Source organism: Nelumbo lutea, chromosome 2, assembly GCF_056320005.1.
Source record: "Nelumbo lutea isolate HS-2025 chromosome 2, American lotus-T2T, whole genome shotgun sequence".
Taxonomy (NCBI): Eukaryota; Viridiplantae; Streptophyta; class Magnoliopsida; order Proteales; family Nelumbonaceae; genus Nelumbo; species Nelumbo lutea.
The window spans coordinates 80,341,009-80,354,219 of NC_142685.1; the positions used below are offsets into that span (position 1 = coordinate 80,341,009).

General features: G+C 37.6%; 1 protein-coding gene across 4 annotated transcripts in view; it reads right to left on the bottom strand.

Moving 5' to 3' along the window:
- Positions 1-3,633: 3,633 nt before the first annotated feature.
- The window catches only part of LOC148871636 (EAP30/Vps36 family protein), a 64,027-nt gene continuing 54,449 nt past the window's right edge, over positions 3,634-13,211 (bottom strand). For 2 of the 4 annotated variants that reach the window (XM_088970388.1, XM_088970387.1), the window contains exons 6-9: positions 12,350-12,485; positions 12,184-12,268; positions 4,063-4,116; positions 3,634-3,960 (exon numbers count right to left, since the gene is read on the bottom strand). In XM_088970388.1, coding sequence (XP_088826514.1) covers positions 3,957-3,960; positions 4,063-4,116; positions 12,184-12,268; positions 12,350-12,485 — 279 coding nt within the window. In that variant the 3' untranslated portion in view covers positions 3,634-3,956. Of the gene's footprint in view, positions 4,117-12,183; positions 12,269-12,349; positions 12,486-13,211 lie in introns of all 4 variants that reach the window. The other 2 variants (XM_088970386.1, XM_088970384.1) reach the window with 1 other exon arrangement.

Sequence of the window (13,211 nt, forward strand, 5' to 3'; positions counted from 1 at the left end):
TGTTGGGGCAGTTTGAGAATTCATCTGAGTGGGTGATCATAGTGACAGAATCAGCCACTTTGTCGGACAAAGGGTAATGATCGGGAATGCACTCTCTCTGATGGAAACCAAACTACCGGCAGTTGATTTCAATCGTTGGAATTTTGTTTTGCAAAAATTAATATTTATATATATATATATATATGTACGGTTTCAAATTGTTTGCAAATGGTTTTAATTTCTGGGATCCATGTGAGAGGTGAGTGCGGCACTGTTCCTTGCAGCCGAGGGAGAGGTCCTCTCTTGTCAGGTAGTGCTTGATCATTAAGGGCTGAGAGGTTAAGTGTAAGACCATTGAGGATAATACCTGATGGGCTAATCTTGCACCTGCCCACAGTCCCTGCGTTTTTATAAGATGGTTTGGCCCAGGGACCACTTAATGTAAGTGTTGGGCTCATAGGGTCCATATGATGGACTCAAGGGGTTCATTGAGTTTTTCAGTGAATTCGCCTGGGCCTTGTATTAAAGGCTGGGCCAAACCCATGTGGCTGGTGTGTAGATCAATGCTTGGGTCCCACGCCATACAAAGAAGCCCAACTGGGCAGCAGATTGGAAAGTAATTAGACACTGAACACTTAATGGGCCAGAAGCCCATTTCGAGGTGGGCTAATATGATCACCCATCCTTGGGGCAAATCTGAGATTAATGTTAGTAAAATGATTGGGCATTTAGCCTTATCCACTCTTGGAGACCAAATTCAAATTATATTTGAATCTGGTAACCTCCTGATAAGATCAGGAGTAAGCTAACTTTATCTGCAGATAGGATTAAGATTATCCCCTATCCAAATACTGATTTAGATTGGGATAACTCCTAATTAGGAGTTTTCTTAATCAAGAAGAAAGGAGGAGAAACCCTAACCAAGAAGGAGAGAAATACAACAGATTTCGAATCAAGAAAAATGGCAAGAAAGGTTTCTGCGAATTGAGATAAGATCTCATACTCCAGAAAAAGAAAAAAAAGGCAGTTCAGCCTTTTCGCCTTTAGAGTTCTCCTCCTGCCGCCGCCATCTCCTTTGTAAGATTAGATTTTTGCAGAAATGAAAGTCAAGAAATATGTTCTTGACATCAGTCTTGCAAGAAAGACTGAAATAGATTCAGTGTTTAGTGCTTGCAGAGGATACTTGTGAAGGATCCAGTGTGTAGGACGCACCTTGCTGGTTCTGTTCCATCCACAGTTGTGTCATCTTCAGCAGGAACGGATTTTGGAGCATTCTTTGGGCGTAAACACCAACTTTGGGAGATAGTGCTTCTTCGGATCAGGTATATTCCTCCCATTTGTCTTTTGGTGCAGATTTGGTTTGATTATGGTTCAAGTAGGATCCTTGAATATTGTATTCTAAATTTAGGGAATATGATTCCTAGTTGGGAGAAGATAGGAAAATTTTTGAAATTCGCCCACCCATTCCGCAACCTTTATGGCGTCCATTAGATGGATCCTACCATTCTTTCACTATTGTGGCTGATGTTACCAAGCGCCAGTGGGCTGGGCCTCCCAGCCTACGGTGGGCTGGGGTAAGCTAACCCACATCAGGATCCATCCAAACAAAGAGTGTAACACTGTTTCTTGTAGTGAGAGGAAAGGTCCTCCCGTGTGGGTAGTATTCTGATGATTATGGGCAAAGAGGTTAAGTATAAGAGATCATATTACTTGATTGAATTTATTTCACATAAGTCCATTATCCTTGGATTTTCATAGGGTGGCTGAATGCAATGATCATTTAGGTGTAAATGTTGGGCCTACACTGAAATCATGCTAATTAGCTCAAGATTCACTGCCCTAAGTAGTGAATTCAGCCTAACCTCTTTTAAATGTGAGGTCGAACCCTCATAGTGGTTCCACGCCATACTATATTAGGCCCAAATTGGTCATGCAACACTTAGGGACATGGGCCCATTACTAATGAGATAGTTAGGCTTAAGTTGTCATGTGATTTGGGTTGAAACTAGGCATAATTCTAGATATGGAGCATCTATCTTTTTAAGAGGATAATGCTTATATATTAAACAAGTATAGATCCAAATTAGATTTGGAGAGCGCTCCATATAAAGGGGTTAAGAGGAAGAGGGCGAATGCAATTTGTACTCCTCCTTTCTTGCTCTTTCCTCTTCTCCCTTCCCTCATAGAAACCCTAGTTTGACCTAAAAAATAATTGATTTTTATCAATTTTCTCACTGTGTTTTTGCAAAAAAAATGTTTGGAAAATCAGGCTAACATATCTCAATCGATCCAAGACAATTGGGTGGCAATTTTGCAGAAAATAGTGTTGCTGTTTTCAATTGGAGTCTGTTTTGGGGATAGATTTTGGGCATGAACTACTGCTTTGAGAGCTATGATTTATGGACTCCATATCAAATACAATTAGTTTTAATTTTGTTTTCAAATTTGGTCCAATTCAGTTTAAAAATGATATAGAAATTTCAAATTTCAAAATCTTCAAAAATCCAGCTCCTAGGAAGTTAGAAAACTTTTAAATTTCAACCAACGACTAAACCTGATTCGACTATCCATATTCTGGATTTTAACTCATCCACCAAATGCACATGATATCACATGTTAATGGAAGGGTAATATTTGTCCGACGATCACGTGACATGAGAGTAAAATGTCGCCTATTCAACATAAACGGATACTTGCCCTGGGTTGTGTCGGAATTTTTTTGACCAGCATACATTGCAATGCCCAAGTTCACTGGTTTAATATACCCATAAAAGAAAAAAAAAGGTCACGGGTTTAATGGATGAAAAGCTTATAATTAAGGATGGAAATCGTACAAACTACAAAGCATATCAGTATTAATGCAGATGTGTCAACTGGAACACCCTAATCGCAACGGATGTTTATCATGATTCTTATGGTTAGCTTGGTAGTCATGTTTCTCTTACATTTGAAACGAATTTAAAATGATAAGCCTAAGACCATTTTGGGGACAACAATAAATCTACTTGTGTTTATTCTTAATTAGGTATATAATACTTTTTTTACTATAGATCAGAGTTTCCCATGTGCCTAGTTCTTGTTGATGAGTAAAAGAAAACCAATGAATAATAAACTAATAGTAAAAGCAACTAATGTTCCAAAATGTTTACAAGCCATAAATGAGAAAACCACTGAAAACATCCTGCACAAACTGAATAGAGAATTCATATATTTGATGAAAAAGATTTTGACAGATCCTTGGAAAAAAAGGTGACAAATTTAAGTTTCCATAGAACTCCATAAACATGCTACCTCTGTCTATTAAAAGGTTGCAATTGCCTTGTAAGATTATAACAAGCAAGCTAACCGTCATTTGCCTAAACTTTCTTAGACTGCATTTGGCATTCCTGACTTATCTCCTTTTTGCAGTTAAAAACTCAGTGTTCATTGTGGCAATTTAACAGCAAAAATGGGGACAAGTCCTTAAAATAAGGAATACCAAATGCAGCATTAGAAAACAACTGGAAAAATACAGGATGGCTAAATAAGTACATAAATATTCTTCAGTTTTTTAATCATCCCACCTTTCCAAGACCAATTTACTCAGGAACCAAATGGACCACTGAGATAACATAGTTATGCCAAGGAGACTGTAAAACACAGCACGCCAAGACAAATCCCACGTAATCCCATATTTTTGCACAAAACCCTCCAGGTTTTACATTTTGCAATAACTCTCAATATTGGCCTGTAAGGTAATAACAAACACAAACCAATTATGTGGTATGCAATACACTTTCAAATTCACCCTTCGATCTAAACCTGTAGATCTCTATATTCTTTATACGATAGGTAAACAATTAGCAACCAAATCATCCCTATAGTGACAACAATTGGACTTTATCAACTTCAACTTAGAAATAAATTAGTTTTGAAAACAACCGGCAGCTTCATGAAACTGCGTTCTCATGTAACCTCAGGGTTACACCCTTCCCAGTTTACCTGATACATGACAAATGAAAAGAATCCAACTTACCAGGGGTTAAATTTAGAATCTCCATTGAATAAAAGGCGACAAGAAATAAATCAGTATTTATATCTAACCCAGAGACAGTTACAGTAGACACCCAAGTTTGGTAGTTTCCATGATCTTTCACCCTGCATATACATGGCAGATATTAAAAATTCAAACTGAAATTTTTACATCGAAGTAATATGATTTGGAAAATCACATTATATTGAAGAAGTAATATGAAATTTTTACATCGAAGAAGAACTAGCAAGGATCTTGAATGAAGAACTAAAGAAGTAATATGATTTGGAAAGATACAAATGAAACTGATAAAATTACAATAGCCTGAATTCACTAAGAATTGGCCATTTACAACAGACATTGCAGTGTGCCACTGAGATTGACTAGGTAATCATTGAGTGTATAATGGAAAGTCTAAAAGGACACATGACATGACAAAATTAGAAAATATCTGTTTTTTTTTTCTTTTGAGTGGTAACTTTTAACATAAACATAATAGGCTTTTAGGAAAGCTTATTATGCTTTAACAGAACATATGCTACTAGGAAGTTTGGATAGTGGAACAGCACTTGTGAAGATAATCAACATAGAAACAAAATGAAAATAACCCATAAAGGAAGCAACTAAAGGCAAAATTTTATTGAGACAATATAACTATTGGATTGACAATAAAATCTCTACATTGCAAATTTTAGTATTAGGCTTCTGTACACTGTGAACCCCTGAGTCCATCACCATGGGCTCTTAATGGGCCCAACATTTACACTAAATGGTCCTTGGGTCCAGCCATCTTATGAAGGCCCAAGGACTGTGGGCAGATATAAGATTAGCCCATCAGGTATAACCCTCAATGGTCTTACACTTAATCTCTCAGCCCATAATGATCTGACACTACCCGACAAGGGAGGACCTCTCCCTCGACTACAAGGTATAGTGTTGCACTCTCTACTCACATGGACCCCGGGAATTAAAACATTTTGCAAATAATTTGTGAAAACATAATATATAAGTATATCTCTATATAAATATATTTTGCAAAACAAAATTTCAAACACATTTGAAATCCACTGCCGGCAGTTTAGGTTTCCATCAGAGAGTGTATTTCCCGATCATTCACTTTGTCCAACAAAGGAGTCAATCCGGTCACTATGATCACCCACTCAAGTGAATTCTCGGACTGTCCCAACATACCCAGGTTTTGACCCCCTCTGAGGATCTCACTGATTGGCATATCAAAGATAGCCCAATCCGACACCTAGTGCAGTACCATAATTGAGTCTAGGGGTCTGGTGTAACATTCCAGTTTTGTCCATCTGTCTCCACGGTCCAGGGCAACACTGGAATTTGGTTCGGTTCAGGGTTTCAAGAAAACTCACACTACATGTACCTCAGGTCTCACCCTGGCAACTGAGACAAGCCACCCCAACCAACTTGGCGGCACATCAGTGTCAACCTTAGTAGGATAAATCTCCCTAGATCTATCTAATGGCTGTGAAGATTTTAAACTAACACAAGTCTCATTAGTGTCCAGTTTAAGTGTATTACACAGAAAAACACTACAATAACATGAATCAAAGGTACTTTATTCATTTACAATAAATGTCATAATGTACATCAAGCTGGTTGGAGCTAAGGGCATACACTGTTTAACAGTTGCTTCAAGTAGGCAAAACAAAATACTAGAGTTACAACTTACAAGTTAGAACTTAAAAGAAGGGGGCAGAGCCCCTATTCTAGATCCAAAAAAGCTAGTGAAAAAATATTAAAATAAAAAAAGAAAATAAATATGAAAAAGAAAAAAAAAAGGGGGTGGGGGTAGAGCCCCTGTTTTGGATCAAGAAAATCTAGGGAACAAATACTAAAAAAGAGAGAAGAAAAGTAGGGGGCAAAGCCTCTGTTCTAGACCCATAAAAACTGGTGAAAAAATTATGAAAATAAAAGAATATGAAGAAGAAAAGAAGGGGCAAAGCTCCTGTTCCGCCCCTGTTTCAGACACCAATAATGAGAAAAAAGCTGGAAAGTGCAAAAAAATTTAAAAACAAAAGTAGGGGGCGGATCCCCTATTTCAGTCCAATAAAATGATTAAAAAAGCTTGGGGAAAAGATACAAAAAGAAAGGAAACAGAGAAGAATATGGAGAACTCACCTTGACTTAGGGGACTGTGTGGGAACAATGGCGGAATCCCATTCCCCCCAAGAATGGGAATCAAAATCCTATTCCTACCAAACAAACAGTAGGAACTGGAATGGGCCATTCCAGTGATTTAGAAGGCACGCCCCTAGGCACATATTCAAAAGGTGCACACCTACGCACTGATGTACCTCAGCCCAAGTGTGCGGCTTTTGAAAATTTCACACCTCCATCGCTCACCAAAACTTCGAGAACCCCCTATTTGCTAATGATGTCCATTCATTTATCCTAATAATATATCTTCTAAAAAAGCAATTATGAATTTGATTTTATGGGTTTTAAATGCTTGAAAATGTTTTATATGTTTGATTTTATTTTTAAATTTTCATTTAAATATATATGCTTAAATATTTATTTTTAGAAAATAGGTTTTTTAAAACATTTATTTTCAAAATTAAGTTTATATTTTTTATTAATATTATGTTTAATACTTTTTTCATTTCTTTTGCAATTTTTTGAATTTTCTGACATTTTTTTTATTTTAAGCTTTTTTTTTGTATTTTTGCGCCTTGCTTCAAAAAGGTGCGTGCCTTGCCTTGCACCTTGCACCTTGGGCACAAATTGGCCCCTAAGCCTTTTTTGTGCCTTGCGCTTTTAAAGCACTGGGCTATTCCAATTCCGATTCCAGGCACCTATCTAGAAACCAAACAGACCCTTAATCTTTTTTTGGACACCAATAAGAAATGTGATGCTTTATTTGTAGTCTATTTCTAGTGGATTTTGAGCAATGACTGAAGTACCCCCTATTTTTTTCACAAGTTTGTAGTTTATTTGGATTAAGACTATTTTAAGACATGAGAGAATGAAATAGAGTGTATATGATGCCTAACCCCTTCCACATTGATATCTTAATCATCCCTAGGTTGATTAGACTTGGTTGCTTTGGAGTCATTTAGGGAACTTTGAGAATAAAACTTCTATGTTTTCTTAGACTAAAATGCCTTCAAAATACCCCCAGTTCTTACTTTCCATCTCTTTTCCATAATTTTTGTGCAAGAATTAGGTGGCAACTCCAAACACACCCAACCTTCGTTGTGGTCTCATGCCCACAAGCTAGTTGTCACACATTTCTACTTTGTCAATAAGCCAATCCCTCTACAGTGAAGACTCATTGCTGATCACAGTCTAGATTTGACCTTCCCACACCCCTTGTTGAGGAGGTGACGAGTCCTAGAAAGATTAACCCTGCTTACTAACGCTTTGATCCCAAGGAGAGCACCATAGATCACTAAGAACATCCCTCATCATCACTCTTGGTCATTCACTTTGGCAAACGCTACTAGCGTCACTCATCTATATCCTTTGGATCCTCTCACAGGAATGGTCGAGGGATTGCCCCTTGCTCTAAAACATGTTGCACCTCCAAAGTGGTACATAGATGCCGTTTGACTTGTAGGATGTATCATTAGGTGAGTATTATCCAAAAGCTGCTTGCAACAATTCTTAGATTTTTGGGCTTCTAATCGTTCTTTGCATATGGAGATTGTGAGACAATAGACATATATTCGAGGACTAAAAAGTAAAATTACAATTAAAATGCTTAGCAAGGCTGATCCCAAACAGAAAAACAAAGATCTCACAATGAATTAGCAGAGTGAGATAACGACCTCACAAGAAAACACTAACGATTAAGTGAGACTGCCTCAGAGATCAGGGCAAAACAAGACCTAGCAAGGCTAAGTGAAACCCAACAAGAGAGCTTCGCTATTTGGATCAGAGCCTCAACACTCAAAGGTTGGTGATCCAATTCGACCTTGCAAGGCCAAATCAGAGTCTCAATCGGAATCTTGACACTAAGAGATCGAAAACATGACTTTGCGAGTACGTCCAACCTCGCATGGCCATATTAGAATCTTAGTACTCAGGTGTTGCTTTGAAATTGCCAATGGGTGACCGTTACCCCAGGGAAACCACATTTTGTTGTACCTAGTATTGTATAGACACATGTCACTCTCTTAGAGAGCCTTGAGATCTGTGGAGACTCAGTAATTTGATGTATCTTATTAGTATAGTCCTTGTATATTACTTATACATCTTATTCTTCTTTTCTCTTTCAGCCCTATATGGGCATTCTTGTAATTGTACATATCCTTTAATATATAAAAGACTCTTTGAGGTGGGGGTCAGTTATTCTTGACACCTCTAAGATTATTCTTGTTCTTTTCTCTATTCAGCCAAGAGTGTTGACATGGTATCGGAGCAGGTTGCTCTCTGATCTATTTTCTCTCTCTTGAACCTCTCTACAAGTAGTAATCCTGTCGTATTAGGGATGTTTTGATCAACCCTTTTCTGTTCAGTCTTCTTCGCGCAACCAGCAGGAGAGATTCCATTAGATCTCTCTTGGGAGACATTGGTTCGAGGCCAAACTTCAGATCTGGTGTCGCCTAGACCCGATCTATTCTCCCTACAAACAGCATCTGATTTGGTGAAGTTTTCGAAGGAGTTCTGATCTTCTTCTTGGGGCGGCAACACTGTACAATTTCTTTTTTTGGACTGCAACAGCTTTGGACTTCAGATCTAGTGTCACCTAGACCTGATCTATTCTACCTACAAACAGCATCTGATTTGGTGAAGTTTTCAAAGGAGTTCTGATCTTGGGGCGGCAGCACTGTACAATTTCTTTTTTTGGACTGCAACAGCTTTGGACTTCAGATCTAGTGTCACCTAGACCTGATCTATTCTACCTACAAACAGCATCTGATTTGGTGAAGTTTTCAAAGGAGTTCTGATCTTGGGGCGGCAGCACTGTACAATTTCCTTTTTTGGACTGCAACATCTTTGGACTTCAGGCCTTCTACATCAGACTACGTTTTGAGTTTTTCTCTCCAAATTGAAGGGTTATCTCAAGATCTTCTTAACCCTACACTCAGTTTCTGGTTTGGAGATTTCTAAGGACTCTTTCAATCAGCACAAAATACCTCCTTGTTCTTGAAAAAGACGCCTGATGTGTTGGTAAATCACGGTTTTCTCTCAATCAACTGACTCAATCAACCTATAACCCTAGATCTGGTGTCATCCTAGGGTTTTCTTGCTTCACATTTGTTTGATTCAGACTTCGGATTCATATTTGAAGGTTTTAGATTCGACAGTCTTAAAACTTGCCTTTTTTGGACTGTCATCTTGAGTTCTTGATTGCTGAATTTGGTTTTCTCTGATATCCTTGTTCTTGGACTGCTGTTTTCTTGCTGAAATGGGAGTAAGAAATGGTGTCATCCTACTGTTGTAGCACATGGGAGTAAGAAATCTACTACTGGTGGTGATTATTTTGTTAAAGGTGATTCTCTGGCATCTATGGTTGAGGAAAACATTCAACAACTAGTAACAACTGCTATTTCTTCTCCTCTTTCTGCTATTGGTTTACCTAGTAAGTTTTTCGGTTATTGTGCTCCTCATATTTGGATCATTGACTCTAGAACTACCAACCACATGATAGGAGCCTACCCTAACCAACCAAGTAACCTTACCGAAACCTATCACAAACATCGTTACTGCCAATGGTGAAAAGTTAAACATCATTGGTAGTAGTAGATGCCTTTTAAGCTTTCACCCACTGCATCTTCCCCTCTTACCAAGACCCTTCTTGTTCCTAATCTCACTACAAATTTGATTTTTATTGGCCAATTAGTTGATGAAGGTAACGTCTAATCTTTTCTCAGGATGGATGTTTGGTTCAGGACCATAACACTGGGAAGGTGAAAGGGAAGGGGAGCAGGTTGGGCCGTTTGTTTGCATTGGAGTTCGAGAAGTCTCAAACAGCAGCATCATCAGCTTGTTTCAGATCCTCCACTTCTAGTTCCTTTTTAAGTCATAGAAATAATGTTTGGGACATATGACATAAACATTTGGGTCATATACATGCTGAAAAATTAAAATTTTTGTTTGATTCAGGCCTTATTAAGATAGAGTTCCTTCCTTGCACACCTTTGATACATCTTGTGTTTCTTACTGCTTAAGTAAGAGTCGTACCTTACCATTTCCTCACATATCTGAGCATGCTACCTCTTCCTTCAAGTGTATACATAGTGATGTCTGGACTGCATCTGTCACTTCTTGCTAGCTTGTGGGGTCCCTCATTTATCTCAATATGACTCGACCTGATATTTCTCATGTTGTTCAAGTTGCTAGTCAATTTTTTTTGCTCCTCATCAGCCTCATACGACTGTTGTTCATCGCACTATTCGATATGTTAGAAGCACAACTTCTCAGGGATTGTGCTGGTTGTCCAGACACTTGTAGGTCCACTTTTGGTTGGTGTGTTTTTATGGGTGATTCACTCATCTCTTGGAAGTGTAAGAAACAACAAACAGTCTCAAAGTCTTACACTGAAGCAGAGTATAGGGCCATGTCTTCAGTTTGCAGTGAGATTGTTTGGTTACGATATCTCTTTATGGATCTTGGCATTCAACTTCCTACTCATATTCCTCTCTATGCAGACAATACGAGTGCTATCAAGGTTGCATCTAACCCTGTCTTCTATGATAGGACCAAGCAGATTGCTATCAAGGTTGCATCTAAGATTTTTTCACTACTAGGTCTATTTCACTTCCTCATGTAGCCTCAGACATGCAGATTGCTTATATCTTCACCAAAGTTGTGACTAGAGTTTGACATCTCTTTCTTATAGACAAACTGACACTTATGTCTAGGCATCAGTTTGAGGGAGAGTTTGGAACCTCTGTAACTTGATGTATCTTATTAGTATAGTCCTTGTTGTATATTACTTATACATCTTATTCTTCTTTTCTCTTTCATCCCTATATAAGACTCTTTGAGGTGGGGGTCAATTATTCTAGACACCTCTAAGATTATTCTTGTTCTTTTCTCTATTCAACCAAAAGTGTTGACAAGATCATGACCTAACAATCTTGTGGCCCTAATGGGCATGTGTCCTTGGAGAGAGAAAGACGGAATATGTTCCCCAGGTGTTGGTTGAAACTACAGACACCCCAGCCCTTATGCCTCCATGCACATAGCTTGGTTCCTCGCTTCTATAAATATGTGAGAAAGTAGAGCATTGGGGGACATTGATCCTTAGCCAATTCCATGCAATTCCCTAACACTCCAAATCCCTATCAAATTTAAGACATTTTCCTCAAACTTCCACCAAACTACTTTCCTCGGTTCGAGAGGCATTTCTTGATCCACCTTCCTCAGTTCAAGACTATCTTGAAGTAGAAGGTTACACAAATGCAGATTGGGCTTTCTTAATATCTAATAGAAGATCGATCCACTACAACGTATTGTACGTTTTTAGAGGAAATTTAGTGACATTGAAAAGTAAGAAACAGACAAATGTAGAAAGAAGCTATGCTGGAAGCCGAACATAGAGCCATAACACACTCTCTATGAGCCAGTGTGATCGAAAAACCTCCTATAAGACATTGGGTACTTAGTAAATAGTCCTATGAGATTGTACTGTGACAACCAAGATTGTACTGGAAGCCTATACTACCCCTGTTTGAAATAAGTGCTTTTTAACCAAATGCTCATGAGCACTTACAAGAATAAGCACTTACTTTTCAAATAAGCACACCCAAACTCTACCTTAGTTTCATCTAAAACTCAACCTCAAACCCTAGATTCTAGAGTTTATAGATTTACCCAAGCCAATATTTGTCCTTTTATACAAGAACTGCACCAAATCCAACTAGACAACATTGCCCTCTAAAATTACTATCCTTCCCAAAAACCTCCCAGCAGAATTTCATAGAAAAATTCTAATCCTACACCTATTTTCTTTAAGGCAATAATTTTCACTATTTTGGAACAAAAATGCAATCGGTACCAGAGCAACATGTCCTACATCAAGAGGCAGTAAGGAGTGGTTTGTTCTCAGGATCCACCTATCCAAGGGATGTGCAGGTAGTTGAACTTTATAATCTATATTCTTGTATTGCTTATGTACTGATCTAGTAGGCACACTTCTTTATAAAAAAATACTGTTATTAAGCAAAAATGACAAAACACAGGACAATAATGATGTGAACTGGTTTTCTACTCACAAGTAGATATTGTTTGGATCAATATCTTTAAACAGATTAATGTAGAAGCGGAAACCTTCAGGGCTGATATCTCTGCACAGTAGACCTGCAGAGGTGTGTAAACAAATTTAACTAAACAAAGATATATACATGCAATCTAATCGAATAAACACGTGCAGAGGCACACCTTTGCTCTCGGCAGTTAGAAGATGTTCCTTGGCCATTAATGGAGCAATCCCAAGTGCAATGGCAGCATCACTTGGACTTATGCCATTTTTCAGAGCTTCAGATTTTAGTACAATGGACTTAATTTTTGCAAGAACCTACAGTCAAACATAAAATCTTGATTATTGTAATCATGTTCTTGAAAAGGTCTACAAGCAATGAATGTTTAAATATTGTAATTAGAGATGCCCAAAGCATCAGAACAAATCTACACATTTTAAGTATTGCAGAAACAGAATGGACTCATCCTGCATGCATTAAAGCCATGAGCTAAAAGCCAACAAAAGAGCAACAACCTTAAAACCATTAATCCATATTTAAGTGGAGTTCAATCCATATTTTATGTAAAATCTTGTTCATTTCTTTTACAAAATTTTCCAGTTTACTGCAAAAACAAAATATCAAACCACTTTTTATATAAAACATATAGTGTTTCATAATTTTCTCAAAATTATTTATTCAATTAAATATAAAACCTCGAAAGCTTTGTTCATTTTTTTCCATTCTTCTATTTACTTCCAAATTACAAATTAAAAGTAGTTCTTGTTTTATCTTTTATTAACATGTTAGATTACTACAAAGAATGAGAGAACACAAAAACTAACTTTAGTAAAGACATTATTACAGATAATACTACAGTTAAGACAGATTCCAAAGGGATAGAAAGCTAACCACGTTTTTTATTATCTCAGTTTTGTTATAGAAAAGAACAAGATCGATAGAGATAGTCCACAAAGAGACCTTACGTTCGGTTTCAATCAAGTATATAGATCTTACGTTCTAACTTGGGGGGAGAATACATTGATGGAAAATTTCTGGTTTAC